Source organism: Paramisgurnus dabryanus, chromosome 13 (assembly GCF_030506205.2).
Source record: "Paramisgurnus dabryanus chromosome 13, PD_genome_1.1, whole genome shotgun sequence".
NCBI lineage: Eukaryota > Metazoa > Chordata > Actinopteri > Cypriniformes > Cobitidae > Paramisgurnus > Paramisgurnus dabryanus.
Genome location: NC_133349.1, coordinates 31,491,290 through 31,516,239, shown reverse-complemented (window position 1 = coordinate 31,516,239; position 24,950 = coordinate 31,491,290). Strand labels below are relative to the sequence as shown.

At 37.8% G+C, this 24,950-nt stretch overlaps 1 protein-coding gene across 1 annotated transcript in view; it reads left to right on the top strand.

Annotated features, from left to right (window-relative positions):
- Positions 1–24,950, top strand: part of ascc3 (activating signal cointegrator 1 complex subunit 3) — a 294,060-nt gene that overhangs the window by 16,589 nt on the left and 252,521 nt on the right. Inside the window, exons 4-5 of the mRNA XM_065246358.2 lie at positions 7,147–7,724; positions 15,242–15,362. Of these exons, the coding sequence (XP_065102430.2) occupies positions 7,147–7,724; positions 15,242–15,362 (699 nt within the window). The remainder of the gene's footprint in view (positions 1–7,146; positions 7,725–15,241; positions 15,363–24,950) is intronic.

The following is a 24,950-nucleotide window of genomic DNA, read 5'->3' as shown; positions in this document are numbered from 1 at the left end:
AGCAACACTGATTTTGATGCATTGTTATTTTTTGAACAGGGTCAAATTTTATACAAAACTCACACTTCCTAAGGCCAAAATGATCCTAAGGCCAAAATGACACCTTCCCAAAAACTGCTCTAAAAATATCATACATCAATCATTTTTTCCACTTTAAACTATTAAATGTTTTAACACTACTTCTTCCTGAAACATATATGTCAAATATTAATTACATTTGTGGAAATTTTAACCCTTTAAATGCCAATATGTTAACATTAATCGAACCACAGTGTTCGGCTGATGTCGTGAAACCTTTTGTGGAACATCGTAGCACAGATAGTGACCTGTCCTGATTTCTCACTCCAGAGACTGAGGGCTGATTCATTTTCATCTGTAAACACCAGTCAGAATGAGAAGCCCCACATAAGCCTGCAGTTTCTCTGTCTCAAGATCTCTCCAGTCTATGACTGTCTCCCATGTAGGTTTGTCATGGCCCCAGTATACTGCAGGATTTCATGCATCAGCATCAATGAAAAGCTTGAAGTCAGGGCACTGATTCGGGCAGTGGCGTGTGTGTGAGCCCTGGGATCAAATCTCTGGCTGCTGGGAAGTAGCGGAGCGTCTCCATGTTTGTGGGAGACCAGAAGATTTTTCAATATTTGACGTCCATCCTGCCGCCACTTCATCCATCTCCTCTCCGCTCTCACCTTCTGACAAGTCTTCTGAAGATCCCTCTAATGAATTAGACTCCAGCTGGTCTACTTCCACCTCTGAGGCCTCCGTGTCGACCTCAGAATCCTCGGAGGAAGATGAGGAGCCATCCTAGCTCTTGAAGTGCATGATTATTTCAGGAGCCTTATGTGTGCTGTAATGCCTTGCCATTTTCACTACTTCTGCTATACTGTTCATACTTATAGCAGTGTACTTGGATAAACAACATGAGCGAGAAACAAAATGAACATTGAGTTTGTTTCGGTTCTGGCCTCTCATCGTTTTTATTACTGAATTAGTTTATAACGAGAAGAATTTGGATATGTTGAATATGCCCCCCTGCCCCACTCAACACCGACTCCACCCCGAAATCACCACCACCCCCTTACCACTCAGACACACTTTTTTTTACACACACACCAATTTTCAACATTAAAGGTTTATCTTTTTAGCAGCTATGCGGCCCGCAGAAAACAGCAAAAATTGTGACATTTTGATGAATGCATGAAATGGTAAAAAGTAGCGCCACCTGGTGGACAAGTATAAAAATTAAAACTTCAAGGCCAGTAGTTTAAAATGATATATTGACATAAAGGTATGTATTAGTTTATGTTAAGATAAATGGGGGGTCAAAAATGGTAGTTATAATGGTTTTCAATGGGGCAGTTTTTGTCCTTAGGAACACATTAGTCGGTTTTTGCGTAGCTTAGCCATTTTAAGCTAATTTAAAAAACTGAAACCAAAATTCAAAAATGTATCAAAAATGATTAACCTTTGGCAAGTTTGGGCAATATTCAATCATCACAGTCAAGATGGTTTAAAAATCAAAATCAAAATGGCACAAAATGTCCCTATGAACTCTTAAGGGTTAATTACTTCTGTTAGACCTTACTTTATTTACTCTCTTCTTTTTTATATGCTGGCGTTTTCTTGATTTGTTTTTATTTTATTTTCCCCATCACTTTTTTTTGCTGATCCAAAAAATGATGACCCATGACTCAAAAACCATAATGTTATTAATTTAACTAGTACTAAATTGTAAAATTATGTAATTTAAGAGTACATGTAGACATTGAGGTCCACCCTATTGCAAGGTCCACTCAGTTAAACATTTTTGGCTTTGCCACTGATGTAAAGATTACTGCAAAATGAAATTATTGCAGATTTAATTAAATGTGTTGCACATTTCTCAACACATTTAATTAAACATTGTTCCGGTTACTAGTAAAATGCTTACATTTTAAATGTATAATCTAAATGGCCCATCAAAATTAAATAATTATAATGGTTATAATGAATGTTTTTGTATATATGTGTGTTATTGTGTGCATTTTGTTTTTGCGTGTAGGTTGGGGGGTGTATGGTGTTGCGTTCTTTTTTCTTTCTTGTCCTTGGCCAATCACATGCCTGAATAAAGTCAGCCTTTGAAATATGGTTGGTTGAAAATGTAACTTTGGCAGTGCTATAGCACTGTCATGATCCTGTCATCCTTGTTGTTGTTTTCTAGTTTATTGTGACAGGATTGTGGCAGTCCCACATGTAATATGTGAACGCACATGGCCATGTTTCCACGTATAACACGCGGGACTGCAATGATCTTGTCACAATAAACTAGCAAAAAACAACACGGAAGACAGGATCAGTACAAGCACATTGATACTGTAAAATAAAGGTTTTAGTTGTATACTATCAGTAAAGTTGACATTTGCAAGTTACAAATGTGTTCACAAACAACAGTTGAACCTGTATCAGGAATGTACCATGTGCATTTGCTGTGTATAGGTCACAATGTGAATATTTGACTGTAAGATTGTTGTTTGATAAACAAATCGCAATTTCTATTTCTAATTATCTTCATTTCACATCCACAAATGTCTGCAAAAGGCGATTTTGTAAAAGTAGGTGTCAGTGTTTTGGGGTGAACTGCAGTGTTCATATGTGTGATATCACAGGAAAAGTCAGGAAAATCCAAACAAGCCTTTTCTGCAGCTTGCAAGGTTGCAATAAGTGCTGTTTTATTGGGGAGAATAATTTCTTCTCATTTTTTCCAACTTTCATGTTCTTATAGCATTATGTTTAAATAGATTTTACATTTAAATATAACTATTCTGTTATACATATTGTTAATTTTAACAACAACAAAAAACTACTCTGCTGTTTAAGTTAAGTAACATTCTTTTTAAATGTAACTAGGTATTGTCAGTTGACAGTACAAATTAAAATCTAATATGCATCAATACTGAGATTTACTCATACTCTTGCTCATTAAAATGTTCAGAAACATCGCTACCACACAGCAGTGTTTGTGTTCAGATAAATGAACAGACAACAGAGCAAACCGAAAAGCAAAAAGGAGACAATTCTGTCATTTACTGACCCTCATGTTGTTCTGAAACTGCATGTGTTTCTTTTTTCTGTTTAATACAAAGGAAGATATTTTGATAAATGATGGCAACAAACACTAGATGCTGTCCATTAACTTCCAAAGTACTTGTTTTACCTGCTATCGAAGTCAGTGGGTACCGCAACTTTGTGCGTACCATAATTTATTAAAATATCTTCTCTTGTGTTCAAAAAACTTAATATCTGACTTGGAACAAATAACGACATGACCAATGGTCTTAAAATACATCTTAGTGTGAAGCTGCTTGATTAAAGGACAAGTTCGGTATTTTACACTTAAAGCCCTTTTTTCAGATTGTTTACGATGAAATAGAACGGTTTTGACTGAAATTTGGACATATGATGCTGGCCCGAGAATTTTCGGGTGTTTGTTGTTTCACCTCTCACCTCTACAATGGCTGTATAGGTGCACTGGAACAATCCTTCTTAAAATGCATTAAACTTCGTTTACAAAGACGTGAAACTCACCGAGTGGTCAGGGATGTTCACTGATATCCTCACACAAAAATCGCTGCAAAAGATGCTTTCCAACAGGTTTTATCGTAGTTTTTGTCCAACTCCATTGACTTGTATTAGATGTGCTTTGAGGTCCGGTATTACTCCGCCGCTGGGAACGGAATGGAGTTGTTTGTATTCTTGCAATTGGCAATGGTGGATTATCGCCCACCAACTGGGCTCGAATGTCTATTAGCTTGAAAGCTCTCAATGGAAGAATATACGGGTGTGAGGTGTTTGGAAAAATAGGTCCACAAGTTTACAACGAATGGTAATACACCATTTTTACAAAGTCTAGACATAAGGTGACTTCACTTAAGATTCTAAAACATTACTGTTTCTATTTATTTTGGAAAACAAAAGAAATATGATGTAATTCTGAAGTAATTGAGCATAAATTTCTGACCTGTAGTGTATCATTTAGTTAACAATCCAAATAAAGCGCTGTACACACAGCAGCCCCTGAATCAATACTGAATTTGGCAATATTCTACCATATGTCTCCAGTTTAACCTTCATAACCATCTGTCAAAATAGATTATCTTTTCAGCAACTTTGCTGTGGTTCATTTTCTACATAATGCCATGAAGCACTAATGAAATTATACAGCACTGGTAGTAGAGCCACTATAGGGTCAGGATAATTTTCCACATGTCAGCATTACATTTAGCATCTTATGATTCATGGGGATATAGCTGCACTTCACCTCAATGGCATTCAGCTGTCCTGCTGCATCAAATTCAGTTTGATGCTAAGCAGTCAGAGCTGTACTGTGGTTAACAGCCATTAATAGTTTCTACCATAATTTTATCATTGGGAGAAAGTGGGGTAAGATAGAACATTTACAGGGTAAGCTGGGGATAGGTAGAATTCAGTTAGATGCAAATCAGTCAGAGCTGTACTATGATTAACAGCCATGAATAGTTTTCTTTGTTTCTACCTTAAAGGGGACAGAGAATGAAAAACCATTTTTACCTTGTCTTTGTTGAATAATGGTAGTCTACCCACATTCACAAACATACAAAAAGTGCTAAACATCTCAGTCTCATAGAAATTCCTCTTTTAGAAATGTCAGCCAGAAAACGGCCCAATCTTAAAAACGTATGCTTATGACATCACAGGCATCTCACTGTCCCTCCACTTTAAAATAATTGGCTACATTTTTTGAGTGGCAGCAAAGTCAGCCAATCAGTAATGAGATTGCAAGTTAAGCCAGTAGGAGGAGCAAAATAGGTGCAAAACCACTTGTTTAAAATCCCCCACCCTAATAGAGCTATCTGAGAGAGGTTTTTAGGAAGCTTCTAAGGCATTACAGACCCAAACAAATTTTTTTTGTCTACATGTCACATCACAGAACAAGGATAAATACCCCGTTCAATCATTCTATGTCACCTTTAATTTTTTTTTCTGTGGGGTAAGATGGGGATAGGTAGGAACGTTTACTGGGAGAGAGCAGGGTTAAATGGGATGGGTAGAAACTTTGATTGGAAGAGTGTAGTGTAAGATGGGAATGGAAGAAACGTTTATTGACAAGAGAGCAGGGTAAGTTGGGGATGGTAGAAACTTTAAATGGGAGAGAGCAAGGTAAAATTGGATAGGTAGGAACTTTTTTGGGGGAAAGAGCAGAGTAAGATGGTAGAATTCAGTTTCATGCAAATCAGTCAGAGCTGTACTGTGGTTAACATTCATGAATAGTTTTATCTGCTTCTACTTTAATTTTAAAGTATAGGTATGAACTTTTACTGTTAGAGAGCAGGGTAAAATGGGATAGATAGGAACTTTGATTGGAAGAGAGCAGGGTAATATGACATACTAGGTAGGAACCTTTTCTGGGTGAGGGCAGGTTAAAATGGGAGAGAGCAGGGTAAAGCTGCGAATGATGGAAACTTTTATACAAAAGAGAGCAGGGTAAGTTGGGGATGGTATGAACTTTTATTAGGAGAAAGCAGGGTAAGATGGGATAGATGGCAACTTTGATTGGTGGAGAGTAGGGTAAAATAGGATAGGTAAGAACTTTGATTGAAAGAGTTCAGGGTAATATGGTAAAAGTTAGGCCCTATAACTGGGAGAGCAGGGTAAAATTGGATAGGTAGCATATTGAGAAACTTTGGTTGGAAGAGAGCAGGGTACGATGGGGATAGGTAGGAACTTTTATTGGGAGATCATGATAAAATGGGATGGTAGGAACTTTGATTAGAAGAGAGCAGTGTAAGATGGGGATGGAAGAAATGTTTATTGACAAGAGAGCAGGGTAAGATGGGGATGGTAGGAACTTTTATTGGGAGAGAGCAAGGTAAAATTGCTCTTTCCCCAAAAAAGTTCCTACCTATCCAGAGTAAGGTGATAGGTAGAATTCAGTTTAATTCAAATCAGTCAGAGCTGTACTGTGGTTAACAGTCATGAAAAGTTTTCTCTGCTTCTACTTTAATTTTAAAGTGTAGGTATGAACTTTAGAGAGCAGGGTAAGATGGGGGATAGGTAGGAACATTTTCTCGGTGAGAGCCGGGTAGAATTGGAGAAAGCAGGGTAAAGATGCGGATAGTAGAAACTTTTATTCAGAAGAAAGCAGGGTAAGTTGGGGATGGTAGGAACTTTTATTGGGAGAGAAGTGTAAAATTGGATAGTTAAGAACTCGATTGGGAGAGAGCGTGGTAAGTTGAAGATAGGTAGAAACATTTATTTGAGAAAGAGCGGGATAAATGGTATAGGTAAAAACTTTTCACAAAAATATATCTGTCACTTTTCCATTTCTACAAGTGCTTTTGTTTGGGTTTTTTACTGTTTTATAATTTAATCTTTTAGATGATGGGTAATTTTTACTTCTAAGGCTCTTAAGGGTGAGCTTACATCATCCTAACCCAACCGAACATACTCAAGTACAATTGTCCCCTCTAGCTCATCTGCACTTACACTATACTTTCTGATCTGTACCCGAGTACACTTTGGCCATTAAAAGATGTTATTGGTTTGAAGAAAACTGAAAGATATGCGCAATGGAGTTAAGAGCTCATGGCTTATTAGGTGTGTTTGAAATCATGTGCGCTGCAAATCGTTTGGCATATGACATTAATAACCACATGAGAGATATGAAAGCATATAGGAGCAGTCTGTTTTCCAAGCTTCTTTAATGTCATAAACCAATCAGTCCACGCAGTGCGCATGATATCAAACACACTTCTGGGGTCATTTGGGATGCGGTGACACGCGGCTGTATGTATTTGTGCTGCGCATATCCGAGTGTTTTTCAGTGAAAGCTGAAGTTTCGCATTTCGCCCCAGAATCAAGTAAATCGTACTCACGTACGTGAGACCACCTCTGCAAAGTATAGTATGGAGCGATCACACTAGCCAAATGAACCGTAACTTTAAGGTCAAACGTACTCTGTTACGGTACAATTCACGTTAATTGTGCTGTATTTATATTGTCATTATATTATTAACAGGGTAAATACATTAATATATGAAGTCCATCTCACCAATCCCTACATCAGAGTACATTTCTATTGATAAGCCACTGTTTGCGTGAACCCACATGTGTCTTTTTAAATTTTTGCAGTTGGTATGGAGTTTGGGCAGGACACTATTGAAAGTGCTGGAGTCTTCTTGTTTAAAACATTCCACAACAAGGACCAAGTCGGCTATGAGGAGACCAGGGCCATAAAACAGATGTTTGGACCTTTTCCAGCCTCCGCTGCTGAGATGTCATGTGCTGCTGTCGGTCGTTTAGTGGCACAAATCGGAGAAAGTCATGTGGAGGCTTTCATCCAAACGCAGAGTTCCCTTAAGACTGTGGACCGTGGTGCAATCTTTGGCAGAAACATAGTCTTCTCATTTGACACATACATGCTGGATGCTCTGGATACTGTGCCCTGGACCGAGGGATCGGATGTAGATCTGGACATGGACTTTCACAACTTCCTACATAACCATGTAGGTGAGCGAAGGGCTGGGGTTGAACAAGACAATGCTTACTCAGTTGAGGAGCTGGGAAACACAGACAGCTCTATTCTACGACAGGAGGTAGAAAAATACCTCAATGAAGGAAACATGGTGTCATCTAGTGCAGAAGAGCTTTCCACGTCTCTTTTCGAGATGCTGGCCTCCACCAAGAGTGATGACGAGCTGCAGAATGAGGTGAAATTGCTTCTAAAATTTTATCAGATCTAATTAAGTGAACATTTTTATTCTCATAATGTCAACTATAAAAACTAGGGATGCACCGGTAACACTTTTTCCATTACATTCCAATTTCGATAGCAGAATTCTGAGTATCGTCTGATACCGAACTGATACTAAAGTATTTAAAATCGCACGCACGCACATATAAATCAAGGCATTTAAAAATGGTGGGGCATAGAGGAGCAACAATAACGTATGATATGTGGAAAATAATGTGTTTTGAAATTAGAAACCATGTGAACACATTGCATTACTCCAAATACAAAAAATTAAGTACTTTTTAGCAACGTCATATGGGCTCTTTAAGAAAACATCAAATGTGTAAAGCTCTTACTGCTACATCTTGTATAATTTTAAAGTAACGTAACTGTCATTGTTTCTCTAAAGCAAGGGTCACCAATCCTGGAGGGCTGGTGTTTTTATAGATTTCTAGCTCAAACCTTAATCAAACCCACTTGAAGCAGCTAATTAATTAATATTTCTCAAATCACACCCTTCCGCGATCGCTCGCATTTTTTACACGTGAAACATGAACACATGTTATATTGCGTACTGTTAACACAATCAAAGCTTCAAAAACACTGAAAGAATGGGACCTTTAAAATTATTTACAAGTTACAAGAATGTCAGTGTTCTTAATACATTTTTCATCATGACAGTGTTTAACTCTTTCACCGCCATTGACAAGATATCTCGTCAATTAAGAGAAAACGCTTCCCCGCCAATGACGAGATTTTCCGTCTTTACGCAATACCGCAACTTATACAACCCGGAAGTAGCGCCTCTCGTGAAAGAGAAAGAACTCCGTGTATGTTTTAAAGATCACTCTGCATCTGATCTCTATCAAAAGTCCGTCACAAAAATGGAATTATCTCAGCTTTTTGCTCAAAAGTGGGTGTTTTTGCAGAAACCTACCCATGTTTGAGAGGTGATTACAAGAGAACTAATGAAGGTAGGATGAAACGTTTTTTTTTTTGTTTGAAAGCAGAGGGTCTTTTGTCTGATATATTGTTTGTTTATATATTTAAAGAAGAACATTTTCTGGAAGGCATTAAACTTTTGTGAAAATCATGAAAAATGCTGGAGCTGGCTGGCAACTTTTTTTTTAAATGCTGGCGGGGAAAGAGTTAAGAGGACATATGATAGATACATTGGAGCCAATAAATATGCTAAATATATTTTCCTTAGTTGCACAAAACTATTACAGTGAAAAAGGCTTCAATGCGGAATGGCATGATGGCGCTTACACGCATACAAGGCACAACATAATATGCATGAATCATCCTTTCACAGGACCCCTTGCTCCACAATAGAAAGTTCATAGGCGTTAAAAAACCAAAGAGAATAGATATATGATGTGCTCAGCACATAGTGTATTGCATCCATCCAACAGAAACATGAAAACATTTATGATGCTTTTTATAATATTTTATCCTTTTATTAGCTTAACAGTAACAACCACCAGGTAACGCACAGTTTTTGATTGGTCCCATTAGTCCAATACCCGATCCACCGAAAAGGTCTGGATTGGTCCAGATACTGATGCCAAGTATCATTAAATAAAAAAATATGGTTGCAAAATGCAACACTTAATGGAATACTCCACTTTCTTTAAACAAATTCTGATAATTTACTCAACCCCATGTCATCCAAAATGTTGATGTATTTCTTTGTTCATTTGAGGAGAAATTAAGATTTTTGCGGAAAACGTTCCAGGATTTTTCTTTGGTGAGTAAATTATTGTGATTAGATTTTTATGAAAGTGCAATATTCCTTTAATATCAGATTCTTAATGGATTCTGCCAACAAAGTAGTTTTCTAAATGGCCTGGGGCCAGGATTAAGAGGATTTGAAGCTAAAACATTTAATGGATGAACAATACATACCGAGAGCTTTCAGTTAATATCATTATCTCATTTGTGGCGGAGGTGGCATTTAGTGGCTTTTGCATGACATTTTCTCATCATTTAGAGGCGTGACACACCAAAGCTTGTTTACGTGGCTGAAAACGCCTGGAGGACCGCAAATGCGCTTTGGTAGCTGATACTTGAGCTGTGAGCTGGTTGGTTGTTGTTATATTTGTCCCGCCCTTCCTCCACTGTGATTGGATGGCTGTGTGAGAACTGACATTGACGAACTGAGCTTTTCACCCAAAGTTGAATCTCTTTCAACTCTCGCCATTCAGTGCTGAGTGTGGAAAAAACGCCAAGCGCCAGCTTTCAGCGCAGAAAAAATCTGCCAGCTGTTGGCTGTTCGGCATACTTCCATTGGAAACAATTAAAACATGCGCCGGCCGTGGCCGTAAAAGCTTTGGTGTGCATGCCCCCTTATTCACCCTCATGTCATTTCATTTTATATTACTCTTCTTCTGCTGCTGCTTAAAACAACCAGATTTTAATTTTTGTTTCTTTGGGTATGTACAATGACATTCAAGCGAATAGGACCAAGTGATATATAAACATTCTCAAATCAAATGTTGATAACAAAAAATTACATTTTTTTTAGCCAATGCAGTTTCTTTAGGGTTGAACGAGTACTGGACTTCATTACAGTAAGGCATTACATTCTGATGGAAGCCAAACACTTTGATATTTCCGTGTTATTATTAACTTCTCACAATAAGAATGTGAATATGTATTTAAATAAATCAATCAATCATGACTTCATGTTGACTTTAACAGTCAAGGCGAAAAAGAAATGTGTACATGTCAATGATAATGACCTCTTGAAAAGAGGGTAATTGGTGTTTCAGTGGGTTTAAGCTCTTTATTTACAGCATACAGTAGTTCTGTCAGGTGACTTGGCCTTGAATATATCTGAACTTCAACACTGCTTTTAACTTCAGCTTTGTGAGCTCTGCACAGCCGCGCATCTCTTTGAAAGCTCACATCAAGGAACTGAATGTAAGACCTTTATTACAGCTTAGACGTTGGGCTTAATGGCATTCAGCCTTGTTTAACTTACCTTTGCGGCTACAATTATGTACATCAAAGTTGAATTTCTTTTCATCTTGAGTTTCCATTAGCTTGCTCGCCCACATGAATATACAGTGGCCTCCAAAAATATAAGCCACACGCATACAAATATATAAATGTAAAAAATATCAAACCGAGTAGCTTTATAAAAAAAGTGATATGACAAGCATGCTTTTTAAGCAACGCAGTTTTACAAAAAGTGATATAATGAAACAAAAATGAAGACAGAAATGTATTAATGCTGCGTACACACCAAGCATCACGCTCCTCACTCTAGATTACTTGCGGTGTATTTAACTTTGCATTTTTTGCTCAACTTAAATATTTTCAACTGCGAAAGATGTGTTTGAGGCGAATAACGCATGTTTTTCGCGCTGCCCAATCGTGTCATTCGCATCATCCCGCAAGAGTTTACATCTATTTGCATCTCTGTATGTAATCTATTTGCGCAAATGGATGAATTTGCATTTGGTGTGTACGCCCCATTATACACCTGCTGATTGTCTCGTGTTATTAGGACATACTACTTATCCACAGCTAACACTGTTAACTGTGAATCTTTACTTTTTCATCTTTATTTCATCCAGCTCTAGCACACCGACTGCACACCCATGTATTGGTCAAAGAGCAAAGAACAGATACAAAACTATTCACAAAGGAAGCTGGATTTTGTAACCTTATGCCTCAGCATTAAAGTTCACATTCGCAAGCGTTCCTACAGGTTTATTAGTTTATATCGTGCATAACTGATCCTTTGCGACCCCAGAGTGCAGCCCGCTGTGAATGTAACCCACTTATGGATCTGCTGGACTGCATTCATTGTGTCCTTCATGAATCTAAAGGTCTTTCTGGACATAAAGAGCATGCTAGGTTTATATGCTCACATTCTGACCATATACAGATATGATAAGTCTGTGAACAAATGAAAACATTTATTGCATAATTTTCTCTTAAGTATTTATTTGTTTATAACATGTATGTTTAAATCTGATCACTTCAAAGTGAAAATGGTCACTTTAAAGTTTTGGTGAAAGCAGTAGGGCATCCGAGTATTTCTCATGATGTGGATTCAGATTAATTTACTGTTGTAAGTTATATAGTAGGATGGAAAAGGATATTTTGTTTTAGATGTTGTGCGTTGATGTGAACACATGATATGAGTCCCAGTGCTGAGCACTGTAGTACCTGAGCTGGGTCCTCTTCTGATGTCCCTCACGTAGTTGACATTTGGACACCAGCTATCCCACTGACACCTTCAGATGTGGGATGGCCTTTTTGTTCCCATCTCTCCACTATTCTCTGCACGTGTCACTGTACAGTCAACAGCAGGCTTTCCATTCACTACCATTAAATCAGTCAGTGAAGAAAGCCTTTTAATATTTCACATTTGTTCTTCAGAAATGATGACGTGCGCTGCAATGGCAAATAAATTTAGAGACATGAACAGCGAATGAGTTGGAGTTTTGACGATAATGCTAATGTAAAAGCAATTTAGTAGTCACGTTTTCTCCAAGAGAACATTACGCACTGATGGAAGGCTTAAGAAACATAACAGCTGCAAATTTATGTGGTATGAAGAGAGAGAGAGAGAGAGAGAGAGAAAGAGTGCTTAGTGCTTTTGTTGACTTTCACGCTTTAACTATGGATGTATAAATCTGTATTATCATAATTGCCTAATAAGCAGACTTAAAATGATTGGTGTTTGCCTTGACAGCAATAAATAGAATAGAGCACTTAAACCCATAGCGAGTATTTGATGTAAGAGGTCTGTATTAAAATCCTGCTGCTGACGTCTATAGACGATGTGTTGTTCTGACATTTAACACAGAATTTAGGTGAAGTGTACAGGTCAAATTTGACAAAGCTAAAGTATATTTTCTAGAAAGAAAATACATTGTGACCTTGTTTTGATGTCAATTATCTCATTACTGAAACAATTTCATTACTGTGATGCAAAAAACTTAGTACAGTATTTTTGTAATGAATGAAAATCTTTTGATATTAAATTTAAAATGATAAACTACCATGATATATACTTTAAATCATACTTTACAAATGTAAATTAAAATGTAAAATAAAAAAATTTTAGTAATGAAAAATAATTTTTTGTATCTAGTATGTTATAATTAATTTGTAAACAATGTAATATGGTTGAATTTGGTAATATTAGTTTATTCAATAGCCAACATTAAATAATGAATAATACTTTTACAGAATGTATAAAAATATGACCATGTCTTTGAAAATCCAGCTAAAGTCATTTGTGAAAATATCATCTTAATATCTTTAATATTAACTAAAAACTTTTGTTCTGGTAGATACACACTTTTATTTAACAAAGGTTTAAATGTTTATTTTAAAACATTTGATGAAAAATGCCCTTTATTTTTTGTGCTAAACAATGCCATATATTTTATGCAAATAAAATATCATTAAATAATTTTAAAGCTATATCGCTCATCCCAATATCAGTTCATACAATAAACCATGCGAATCTGCATATTTTCAGTATTCACTATTAGCTATTATTAACAATTTTCTTTATTTATTGTTTACTTGCAAATGCTTTGAAAAGTTTACCAGGTTTCACAATTTTAAAATTTTTTCATTAATATGTTAACATTACTCTGCATTTATGAACTATACATTTTATTGTGGGGTGTGTGACATAAAATAAAACAATCTTGTGCAGAAAAACTTTTTTCACTATTTTTGTGAATATATATGACAGATGCTTCATCCGCGTCTTCCTCACTTTGTCTTGAAGATGCTGAATTTAAATATGTATATTTTTCACTTCTAAAGTTCGGCAAAACACATAACAGGGTTTCCCGCAGAAAATGTGTTAGTTTAGGTGGTAGGGTTGGGGGGTGGCAATCAAAGGGGCGGGGTGTACGCGTTATGATGAAAATAAAAAATATTTTTATTTAAAACACTCAAATAAAACTTAATTTTGAAGAAACTATGACAGAAAATGAACACATACTAGATTATTAATGAATTAAATGTTTTACCTGCGTGATGAAGTGAAACTAAAGGGTTAATAAACACAAACTAAAGCAGATGTTGTAGAACGTCTGGCAAACGATGATAGATAGCGCAAAAATTGTAAAAACTGATTATTTCCCACTATTAAATGACATTATCTTAAAGGAGTGTTACTACTGTAGCATGCAAATAATGCACATAAATAACGTGAGCAGAGCGCTCAACAATTACATCGAATCAACAGGCACATGAAACCTAGCTAGCAGGTTGCCTAAACAACAAAATCACCAGCTAAGTCTCTTGAATTGTGAAGAACTATAGACGAATACAATAACAGGCTTAAATAAACCCAAAACATAAGTCCACTTACAGTTCTCACGTACACGTTTTTTTATCAACTGGCTATCCTCCAGACATGACGGACCACGTCTTTATCTCATTTCGGCCGTGTGGCGCGCGTGCCCGCTTGCGGTGTGAAGAGCATCCGCACTATTCTCCGAGATGCACTTGACGGCAGCAACTTTTATATTTTTATTTGAACGACCTAGTTAAGGCGGTAAGGTTTCCCAGTTAGGCGGGCTGCCCGAGTGAAAAGTGCTGCGGGAAACCCTGCATAATGGGCTTAAAATCATTGTTTGAGAAGCTTTTCAAAAGCATTGTTTGAGACTTTTTCAAATTGTGCTATAGCTTGAAAACAGTAACCGGTCCATGCCTAGAGTCTAAAGGGGGTCGAACACCAGACAAAAAGCGAGCGCCGCATCGCGTTGCACCATGAGTCTAAAAACAGAACACATTATTTTCTATGAATGTATACACATCCTCGGCTGTCCGCTGTGACTTTGGACACTGCTCAAATCCCTGTTGCGCCACTCACATAGTTTAACATTAAATAACATCATATTTGTCCCTAATCGTTAGCGATTAAATTTGGCTGCGTAACATATATTTAGCATTTTGAAGTAAATGCTATCTGACTAAGCTTGCGCTATTTAAAGTGCACTTCTGGTGTTTGATACCTCCGAGTTGTCCTAGACGCGCCGCTGCGCTTCTCGTCCGGTGTGCAACCCCCTTAAAGCCTGAAGTATAGTTTGTTTTTTACACGCACAATCAAACACTTACTTCATTTGACTTGTGCACAGATGTTTGATGCATGCTCATTGTGACAAATTGCTATACCTCTTCTGCCCTACAGTACATATTCCTGTATGCACATTAGTGACTTATGTGTACAAAGTACTCTTGGTTACAAAAATCAGGCTGTGCGCAAACTATTCTGATGATGTCACACGCACTATACACTAACCCTCCTGTACATGTCAAAACTGAACTATACTTCAGGCTTAATGTGGATATTTCTGGACTGCATAAGTATTCAGATTGAGATTAAATTGAGCTACATCATTTGACTGCTTAACACTTAGCGCATTGCATCTGTCTTATCAATTATTTGTTGGGCTTCTTTTGTTCTCTCTCTTTCTCTGTCTCTCTCTCTCTCTCTCTTACTGTCAGCTGTTTGAGTTTCTAGGTCCTGAGGGCTTTGAGATGATCTCTATGCTCCTCCAGAGAAGGTCAGACATTGTGGACTCCCTGTTGTCTATGCCGTCAGACATCAGATCTCACCACACATCAGGTGAGCTGAATCTCCTCAGGCCTCCACAGCAAGAACACGTCAATGATCTCTGCTAACTTCTGCATTATCTCTCACCACTGCTGGTTTTAACAGCATGCTACATTTCAAATACCCTAGTTTATTTCTCCTGTAACCAGTTTGATTTTATACAAACTTTACATCATCTCTTAACAGCGCCCTTACATTTAAATGGGGAGTCTTAATTAATTAAAATTAAATTAAAATCATGCTGTTGCCTTGTGGGGGATGAAATAGCCAAGACTGAAATAGTGAACGTGAATGTTCTTACACCTTCTGCAAGCACGAGTAGCTCTTACAGTATTAATCATCTCATTGTGACCTCTCCATGAATGGACAGGGCAAAGTTTCTGATCACCCAAAAGGCATCATTGATTTGTAAATGTAGATGTCGGTATGTTGACATTCATCTGTGTGCAGTTATAAAGGGTTGTCTTGCAGTGTAATTTTAAAAAGGATCAAGTTTTGAAACGTACAGTATGTTTTCAGAGTCCATCAAGCTGTTTGTAACGTCATAAGATTATGGTTAGTTTGACCCCCATTAAAAGGAATATAGCCCATAGCTGCGATAAAATGCATGCGACTAGCGAACGTGCCTCTTTGTGAATATTTTATCCACCCCTAAAGCTTTTGACGTAGACTAGCGGACACGACCTCTAGTAATTGTACTAATTTTATGAACACTTACTGAACGGGCCAATTTCACAAAAAAGCAGAAGTTTAATGGATGGAGTCTTTCAAGAGCTCATTAACGGCTGAGTGCTCACAGGAAGAGAAAGCTAACTGAGATTTGACATATAGCTTAAAAAATTACAGAGCATATATTCACACTCCTCTCAAAGTCTCTTTACATTCAGCATGCAGGGGTTGCAAAATGTCAAAATCCCTGGTAGCCCTTCGGGCAGGCACTGTTTAGTTTTTCATAGCCCGAAATGAATGCAAGTAGCCTGAATAAAAAACATATTACTTTTAAAGCAACACCAAAGAGTTTTTTTTACCTTAAAATAACGTTTCCAAAAAAGTTTAAGTTGTTCATTCACTTGAAACAGGGTAAACGGCACTTTCACATTCGCTTTGCAGCCCTCTATCGGCCAAAACCGCACTAAAGAAGTTTTCAACCCTCGGGTCGCGGTCCTGTAGTTCGAGCAAACAAAAACTTGCTTTACGGCCGTGGAGCATCCTGCAGGCTGTGGGTGGAGCATACTCAGCAGGTACATATAAAAGAAAGATACCATTACCTAGCGTTCATTCAGCTTTTCAATTATCATCATGGCGGAGCCTGCAAAGAAAAGGAAGGGTTTAATTTCGGAGGAGGCGAAGAAAAGAAAACGGGAGCACGATATAGAAAGAGCTCGAACTAGAGTGAACATAGGGCGGGTTTATACTCGTTGGCAAGAGCTGAAAGAGGCTAGGAGTTGCAAGACTGATGTTGACCTGGCTTTGCTGCTACTAGACTTGTGAGTAATACCGGTTTACAAATACTAAACATGCCGACTTGATCTCTTTTTTGGTACAATGCATTGTAAAATTATTTACGACAGCGGTAATGGACAATTCTGCTTCCAACCTGTAGGGGGAGCAAAGAGCAAAAACTCTTAAAGGGATAGTTCGGCTTTATTAACGTAAATAAATACCTTCCGGTAGCGCCACCATCTTAGACTCCTCTGTATTCAGGAGAGAGTATTAGCGTAGTGTACGCACTTTTCTTAGTGACGTATGACAAATTCGGAGGGCGGGGGCACAGAGCAGCAGCAGAGTAACCTACGTAGGCTGCGTAAGCTCTCATCCTGAATGCGGACGCGACTAAGATGGCGGCGCTACCGGAAGGTATTTATTTACGTTAATAAAGTTTTAAATATGGACATTTCTACAACAACACTGCGCGGATTACCCTCAGAAGACCTTTGTTTATCATCCTGGAGCCGTTTGGATTTATTTTGTGAAGGATGGACGCACTTTTTTTGGACTTGAAGGTCGTGGACCCCATAACATTACATTTAATCAACTGAAAGATCTAAAACATTTTCTAAAATATCATAAAATGGGTTTGTCTGAAAAACGATGGACATACTCAACTCGGACAGCTTGGGGGGAGTAAATCATGGGTTTAATATCATTTTTGGCCGAAAAATCCCTTTAAGTGTTGCTTTAACATGGAATATTCAGACAAAACATCTATCAAAACACAAATAACACATAAAATACTCAGATTACAATCATCAATACAAATATTTGCTTCTGACTGAACTGTAATATCTATAAAGTTCAGATTCTGAATCTGAAATATTATTTGAAGTAACAGATATGAAAATGTCACTCGACAAATCTTCAATTAGTTGACCCACAATCATCAAGGGCCAAATTTTGCCAATACAAAGCCTATAGGGCCACTGACCACAATGTTTGCTCTGCTATTCTTGTTGTTGTTTTTAAAGCTGTTGTTTTTTTAACAAAAAAAAAATATAGATTTCAATGCAAGCCAACTGTTTTTCACACTAGATATCAGAATAAAAGTTTTTGCTCACATCATATATGTGCGTGAGGGGGAGTGGCGCAGTGGATAAGACACACGCCGTTGGTGTGAGAGACCCGAGTTCGAATCCACCGTGACGCACCATTGTGTCCCTGAGCAAGACACTTAAACCCTAGTTGCTCCAGAGGCGTGCGACCTCTGACATATATAGTAATTTTAAGTCACTTTGGATAAGTGTCAGCTAAATGAATAAATGTAAATGTACATGTAAATGTGTGTGTATTGCATATAATAATTATGAATATATAAATTCACACACATGCATGTATATATTTTAGGGCTGGGATAAACGATTATTTTTTAAACGATTAATCTAGCGATTATTTTTTCGATGCATCGATTAATCTAACGATTCATTTTATCAGTCCGATTCGACTTCGATTCGATTCTCGATGATCTCCCCATTAATTAACTAATAGCAATTTATACATGTTGATTTACATATGTGACCCGTCACGGAAACCAGGGGCACAAGTCGGCAGCACAAGTATCGAGAAAATGAGAATCAAAATTTGAAATAGGCTTGTTTTTCCAGAGATTCTAGCGTGCAGCTATTGTGTCATTGTCTGTGTGTATATTTACATACTGGATAAGCTTGTGTTTTCGCCTCCGCCCCCACAGGGAACAGCGTGACTACTGAATAAGGATAGTTCGCCCAAAACTGAAAATAATGTCATTAATGACTTACCCGTATGTCGTTCTAAACTCGGAAGACCTCCGTTCATCTTCGGAACACAGTTTAAGATGTTTTAACTTTAGATTTAGTCCGAGAGCTTTCTATCCCCTTCATTGAAAATCTATGTACGGTTTCCATGTCCAGAAACGTAATAAAAACATCATCAAAGTAGTCCATGTGACATCAGTGGGTCAGCTTGTATGTGTTGAAGCAACGAAAATACAGTTTGGTCAAAAAAAAAATTGATGACTTTATTCAGCATTGTCTTCTCTTCCGGCTCGAGCGTGAAGTCACGTGACTGTAGTGACGCTGCTGCACTGTTCCTCAGACATGTTTGCTTAGTTTTATTTATTTTTTTCAAACTTATAGCCTGCGTCTCCCCAGACTGTAAATGAAGCTCGGGCGCACAAAACAAAAGAAAGATAAAAGAAGCTGGGGCGGAACAAATAACAGTCAGCCGCATCGTACGTCAGCCGCGTCACTGACTTTATGGGGCGCCGCAGTCGGATGACGTCAAAGTACCTTGACGCTCTCGCGGTACTTTGACGTCTTGCAGTGCAGCATGAAGTAAAACTCATAAGTTACACAGAGACCCTATTTTAAATACAAAATTTGAAGGCGGGTTCATGTGTTTAACGGAACGCAAATACCGGAGTGTAATCTGATATACCTTACATGTTACGATGTAAATAGTCCTCAGATTGTATATTATATTGTATTACCAGAAGTTCATGCGAAATCTGATGTACTATAGACTATATATTTCACGGATTATACGCATTTGTGGACAAAAATCATTGGATGATTCACACATCTGACAGACTGATTCGACTTGTGATCCCCACAAAGGTAAAAGTCCTGTTTATTTTTGCATGTTGTTCATTCGGACCTCTGTAATAAAATACTACATATGATGCTTAGAACATCTGTACCTCAAAACGGCTTTACAGGGGGTATGGCTTAGCTAAATGAGATGTAAATGAGCCCTATTGTCTCTCCAGTCAGCGAAAAGGGAGAGTGTTAACTTTTTTCTTTCTCAAATTTCTCAGCATTCTCCTTCTTGAATGTGTTACATTCAAATGGCCACAACTTCTCCAAATCTTATCAGATTTCCATGTGTTACACATCGTTAGAAAGCTTAGAAACTGCACTTTCAGAATCTATGAATAACTCAAAATGCCCCAGATCCGACTTGTGTCCCTACTTTCCGTGACTGGTCACATATCTGAATGTAAACATTTCAATATATGTTGATTGCTTTTGAAATTTCAAAATAAAAAAAGACTATATTTCTCTTAAGTTTATTAAGATAGATGAGGACTCATTACATTTACTGCTGTACAGAGAGTGAATGAAAGCGCAGTCTTCTGGCAACAGTGTGTTTTTACATGTTTCATTGCTTTTTGTTAAATTGCTCAAAGTCATGACTGTTTAAAACACACTTGGCATCACATTCATGATTTTATGGTCAAATGACACTCTTTGCGTCAATCCACGAGCATTTAACCCATAAACAAAGCACTTTCACTTTAATTGAGCTTGAGCAGCGCAGCAGAACCCACGCAGAAATGATCGCAGCACTGTTGCTACAGAGCCGCGAGCTCGCACTCCTCATGCGGCAGGGTGCATGCTTGTTAACATGAGCCGCTTACGCACTGCTCACACTTGCTGTGAAGCCGGTGTGGACTGGAGCCACTCGTGTTGCTACTACTCTACGGCGCCGCCTTTTTGGGTCTGACGAATCGACGCGCATATTTTGCGTCAACGTAGTTTTTGCGTCGACGTCGTTGATTACGTCGACGCGTTGTCCCAGCCCTAATATATTTCTATTTTAATTATATTATACAGTAATATAAAAACCTTAATATATAAAAATCTTTTTTTCTTTAAATTTTACATGCATGTGTGTGTATTTATATATACATAATTATTATACACACACATATATGATGTTAACAAAAAAATTATTCTGCAAATGATAAGTTGTTAGTTGTTATGCAGCCCTAATACTCACCATTTAATAGTGGTTCAAAGGGTCACAAAACTCACAGTTTGGATCATACAATGTTTTCCAGTTACAGATTGGATAATTTTTTCGATCAGAGAAATCGGCTACTGTCACTTTAAGAGCGAGTTCTGCACATACTGTAGCCGTTTTCGTAATTCTCTTCACTGCACATGCAATCTATATCAGGGGTTTTCAAACTTTTTGTGTGTGTGGACCACTATTTGTAATCAAGAATTTTTGCGGACCACCTCATAATACTTATTATAAAATATGTCTACACAAAGTCCTGAATTAATCTGCACATCTAAATAGTCTTACTAGCACTAAAACTATAACTGGTCATCGCATCAGTACAAAAGGGTTTTTAACCTTATATCATAATTATTTATATACATATTCTTAGTGTTGGGAAAGTTCACTTTCTACATGAACTAGTTTAGTTCACAGATCACAAATTTTAAAATGAACTAGTTCAGTTCATAGTTCATATTTGAAAATGTTAAACTAGGTCACAGTTCCAAAAATGAACTAATTTATAGTTATTTTTTCCCATATTATTTTTTTTTAATTATTGCCATTATAGCCCATATAGAACCACCAAACAGCAATTATTTGATCAGTTTTAACACTGAAGCTAAATGCGTCAGATTTCATCTTCATGTCCAACTTTCAATCCTTATTCAACCAGGGTTTACATTAGCGTTGACTGTCTTTTAATTTTTGTATTTGCTTGCACATATCTTGAAAGGCTAGCTGGGTGGGGGTCGCACCCCGGGCGAGAAGCGCTGCGAGGCATTGCGTGTTTGACAACTCGCAGGTATTGCACTCCACACGTGCACGTTAAATAGCGTGAGCTTAGTCAAAGTCTATTTCAAGATCCGGAATATGCGTTATCAACCTATTAACGATTTAGGACAAATATGATGTTAGTTAATGTTAAACTATTTGAGTTGCGCGGCAGGAATTTCAGAAGCGTCTGTGTTGTTGTGATGACGCATGCAGCGTGACTGGTGAACACCGAGTGGTGGCGGTGTTGCCAGATTGGTTGTTTTTTCCGCTACACATTAAGGCCTGTTTACAGTGTGTTTTAGTCGGGTTTTCGCCTGGAAGAATATACAAATCTGGCACCCTATTGAACGACGTTAAACTGAGAGAGCGTGCCGTTCACAGGCACCAGAATGAATGAGTTCACAGTAATGTTTATTAGGCAGCAGTACACGTTCGCCCAAAATATGAACGAGTTTGTATATTAAAATATAAATATTATTATTTTGCCTTTTCACGGACCACCTGCAGTACCCTCACGAACCACTAGTGGTCCGCGGACCACAGTTTGGGAATGGCCGATCTATATGACTTTAAAGCTTGCTACGGTAGAGTTCATTTTTTACGTGAGGATAGTAATGACTGACAGGAAGACGTTGGAGGAAATTTTGCACAACAGATCCAAATCGTCAATGACAAATCAGTACCGCTTGCTTCATGTACAGTTTCATGTACAAACGTGTTTTCAAACGCGATTTTAAATACCAGATTTCTGAATTACATACACCAATAATCACCCATCCAAATCTGTGAGAGAATGCATAAGCATTTAAATATATTTTTCCTTCCTTTAAGTCCCGACGGGCAGGGCGGAGATGCATTTTGGTAGCCCGACTTCAAAGCACAATAGGCCATGGATGTCAGGCTTGCATTTTTAGGAGCCCTCACATGCTTAAGAGTTTTTTGTTTTACTTTTTTCATGTGTATTTTATTGTGTCTGTGGGCTTGTCATAATTTTCTGCACTTATGAGAGTGATGGCATTATTATAGCTGATCTTTCATGTTGGCAGTAGATGTGTTTATGTGTTATTTGTGGAGAGAGACCTCATGCTGTGTTTCAGAGCTTTTAGTATAAAGCTCCCACGATTTTTCTTCAGTGGGTTTTTTTTTTTACAAATTGACACTCTAAGGTGTTTATTGGAGGCAGGAGAAAAGAACTACTGTAGTTGAAAGGCGTTTTAATATGTTTCAGTAATCACATACTTTAGTTGCATTTATTCAAGGTGCCATAGAACTGTTTTTCCCTATAGACGATTGTTTCCTCCTTCTTATGTAAAGCTCATGCATGCAAAAGACAGCTGGAAAACAGACAAATTTCAACGATGCATTGGTTTATGTCAAGTTGTCATAACAAAGACATCTCAAACAATGTCATCTTTGCATTAAAAATGACTTAATTGAACAAATGACACAAGTTAATGACAATTGTCATAAACGTCCATAAAATCTCCTTCATGTTTATGGCACATGTCATGTCATGATTATGAAGGTGTCATGTCAGTCTTATGAACACCCCTTCAAGTCAATAATATCTTTGAGTTTAATCTCAGTGCAAGCCTTTGTTTTTGGGGGTTTGATAGGACAGATATCTAGAGACCCGATTTAGTTATGACATTAACTTTTATTACAGAATAAAGACACTGTTGAGGCTCTCTAATCGTTTATGATGTGTGATCTCCTCCACTGTGCTTTATAATACATCATTCTGTGGACCGGATACATTTTGTTTTGGTCATAAAATCTGTCCTATGCTATTGCTCTGGACCAGAGGACGCTGTATGTGTGTGCGCTGAAGCGACCTGCGTGACACTGACGCGATATTAGACTTCCCCAATAGGAAAGCACATTTATAGTGTTTAAACTTTTTCTGAAATTGTCGGTGAACCTGTATGGCTCAGTGGTAGTTTGCGAGGTTAGCTCGCAAAAGATCATGGGTTTGAACCCAGAAAACACACATTTGGAAAACATGTAAACCTTGCACTTTAAGTCGCTTTGGATAAAAGCATCTGCCAAATGCATAAATGTAAATGTTTCTTATCCCCTACTTAGTGCATTATGTGCCATTCACCATATAACAACTAGTAAATGTAAACAAGTGTCTGATTTCAGGTGCAAGGTCCACGTCTTTTAAAATGTGGTGGGCTTCAGTGTCTAGAGAACAGGAAATTGGACAGGAAATTTGGTGAGAAGCTGAAGTGCAGGATGATGTCTTAGAAATACTAGATAAAAAAAAAACTTTAGGTTTTGAATGCTTATATTTTCTGAAAGCGAGTTTTGTCACAGTTTGATGTTGAAGCATAACGTTTTTATACTAAAATTTTTATTATTATTTTATTATTTAAATCAAATTATTTTTGATTTCATTTAGAAACCATTCACGTTCTTTTTTGAGTTTGCTCACATCCCACAGAAACATTGCGTCTTTAAAGGCACACCATGGAACTTTTTGGCCACTAGGGGGTGCTAGACATGTATTTTTCACGTTTAGCGCCCCTAGAGGCCACAAGCGCCGCAGCACTGTCGCAAAAGAAAAGAAGACAACTCTTTAGGTCACAAAGTGTGCCTTCCAGCATGTCATATGAATATTATTTCATGGGTTTTATTTCTTTTTCAATCACCAAAAGATCGCGTAGCTCACGTTTACAAGCCAGTTGTAATGGTGGTCGCTTGGTTAAAGTTTATATATAAAAAAAATCCTTAAAGGGGAATCGAACCCGGATCGCCCCTGTCGTAGGTCCATGATGCCACAATGTCACGTGATATATGTGTCTCTCTAAACTCTCCAAGTAGCCTCCAGTAAAATTCACGTAAACAAATTGTGTTTGGGCGCCAGACAGGACTTATATATGCAAGCAATATAACATTACTTACCAGTACAAAAGCATGACGGCCAAGTCAGCATCAGCCAGGAACCCCCCCTCCTCCTCCTTTAGTTCACGCCAGCGAGCAAACATTGGCCCAAAATTGATCCTGATCCTTCTTTTTATTCTGTCACTCTCCCGTTTTCTCTTTCTGGTCTCCTCCGACAAAACCTTGAGTTTCTTTTTCTTAGGTGCTGCTTCGGCCATGACAGAAACATCAGGAACATAAATAGTTGCGCTCTCACGTCCGAATTTGAGGGAGTGGAGGAAGTGAAGTATGCCGTAAAGCAAATTTCTTTAGTTTTTTGTTTTGTGCTCTGGTTACTTCCCGAAACCCCAAGTTTAAAAGTACGAGTAAAAGCGATACAGACCCCGTCAGGCTATGGTGGACATATCATTCAACCTATTTTAAGTCGATGAACCATCACAAGGGTCTTGAAAATATATTATGAACGTTGGAAAAACTACAAAGTGTCACTTTAAAAACAAGACATATCGTTTTCTATGAGTGTGTGCACACCGGACAGAAGCGTAGACTTGATTTTGCCCGATTCTACCACAGATGAACAAACATGTTAAAAGTGTTGTAAAGCAAATATTACCAGTTATGTTTTAAAATAAGGTTTTTAGATGGCCATGAACATATTGATTAACCTGTTAAGTAAGC